This window comes from Diaphorina citri, unplaced genomic scaffold, assembly GCF_000475195.1.
Source record: "Diaphorina citri unplaced genomic scaffold, Diaci psyllid genome assembly version 1.1 scaffold10773, whole genome shotgun sequence".
Lineage (NCBI taxonomy): Eukaryota > Metazoa > Arthropoda > Insecta > Hemiptera > Psyllidae > Diaphorina > Diaphorina citri.
In genome coordinates this window covers 1-1,826 of record NW_007388147.1, presented here as the reverse complement: position 1 = coordinate 1,826, position 1,826 = coordinate 1, and the positions used below count along the sequence as shown (strand labels likewise).

Sequence of the window (1,826 nt, the reverse complement as noted above, 5' to 3'; positions counted from 1 at the left end):
TTTGTTTATGTAACTTCGGGGCTATAGTAAATTATTAATCTGTTAGCATAATGGGACATCTTGTTCTAAGCTGACATGACAGTCTAAATAAAACTTTGTCGAATTTATTTTGAGACTCTAATCAAAACAAAAGTTCTCATGAGATTCTTTCACACAGGATTTTAATTTGGTCATGGAAGAGAAAAATGGTTAAAACTGTTGAATATTCATAGGTCTGTTTATTAACTACTTCCTCCATGTGTGTTCTAGGCAAGAAAGTGGTTCAACTCACGGGAGAAACCGGTACAGATTTGAAGCTCCTAGCCAAGGGTCAAATAGTTATCACTACAGCTGAGAAGTGGGATGTTCTCTCCCGGCGATGGAAGCAGAGGAAGAATGTGCAGAATATATCCTTGTTCATCGTGGATGATCTACAACTGATAGGAGGAGAAGATGGTCCTGTGCTGGAGGTGGTGTGCTCACGTATGCGATATATCTCATCCCAGATAGAGAAACAAATCCGAGTGGTAGCATTGACAGCATCCCTTGCTGATGCAAAGGATGTCGCGCAGTGGTTAGGATGTAATGCAAACGCAACATTCAACTTCCACCCTAGTGTACGTCCTATTCCTCTGGAACTACATGTGCAAGGCTTTAACATTACACACAATGCGTCACGTCTGATAGCCATGAGTAAGCCTGTGTATAATGCAATACTCAAGCATAGTGCACATAAACCTGCCATCGTGTTTGTACCCACTAGGAAACATGCACGTCTCACAGCTATAGATCTATTAACCTATGCAGCGGCTGAGGGGAAACCGAACAGATTCTTCCATGCGGATGAAGAAGATATCAAACCATTCCTGGAGCGTATGACAGACAAGACATTGAAGGAGACCCTCTCCCAGGGTGTCGCTTACATCCATGAGGGTCTCTCCCAGTCGGATCATAGACTTGTAGAACAACTGTTTGACTCTGGCGCTATCCAGATTGCTGTCATCTCACGCAACCTCTGCTGGGCTGTGAACATAGCCGCTCACCTTGTAGTTATCATGGATACACAGTTCTACAATGGCAAGGTTCACGCCTATGAAGACTTCCCCATCACAGACGTGTTACAGATGGTGGGGAGAGCGAATAGACCTCAGGAAGATGATGATGCCAAGTGTGTTCTCATGTGTCAGAGCTCCAAGAAAGATTTCTTCAAGAAATTCCTCAATGAGTCCCTCCCTGTAGAGAGTCATCTGGATCATAGACTTCATGATCATTTCAATGCAGAGATAGTGACCAAGACGATTGAGAATAAACAGGATGCTGTGGATTATTTAACATGGACCTTCCTGTATAGACGCCTCACTCAGAATCCAAACTATTATAATCTACAGGGTGTCACACATCGGCATCTATCAGACCATCTGTCTGAACTTGTCGAGAACACCCTGAATGATTTGGAACAGTCCAAGTGTATCAGTATTGAAGAGGAGATTGACACGCTTCCACTCAACCTGGGTATGATTGCTGCATACTATTATATCAACTACACCACCATCGAGTTGTTCTCCCTCAGTCTCAACTCCAAGACTAAGATACGAGGTCTGCTGGAGATCATAGCCAATGCTGCAGAGTATGAGAGTGTCGTGGTGAGACAGAAGGAAGATATGTTGCTCAGGTCTCTAGCACAGAGATTACCCAACAAGTTGACCCCAGCATCAGGCAGTACTTCTGTTAAGTTCAATGACCCCCATGTGAAAACCAATCTACTGCTCCAAGCACATCTCTCTAGATTACAACTAGGTGCTGAACTACAACAAGACACGGAGATCATTCTAAGCAAGGTAAGAAAT

General features: G+C 43.6%; 1 protein-coding gene across 1 annotated transcript; it reads left to right on the top strand.

Annotated features, from left to right (window-relative positions):
• Positions 1-236: 236 nt before the first annotated feature.
• On the top strand, positions 237-1,820 carry LOC103522739 (putative U5 small nuclear ribonucleoprotein 200 kDa helicase; the record flags this gene model as incomplete). Its single annotated transcript, XM_008487833.2, has 1 exon — positions 237-1,820. A coding segment is annotated over exon 1 (1,584 nt), but the record flags the coding sequence as incomplete, so codon positions are not given.
• Between the last annotated feature and the right edge of the window lie 6 nt (positions 1,821-1,826).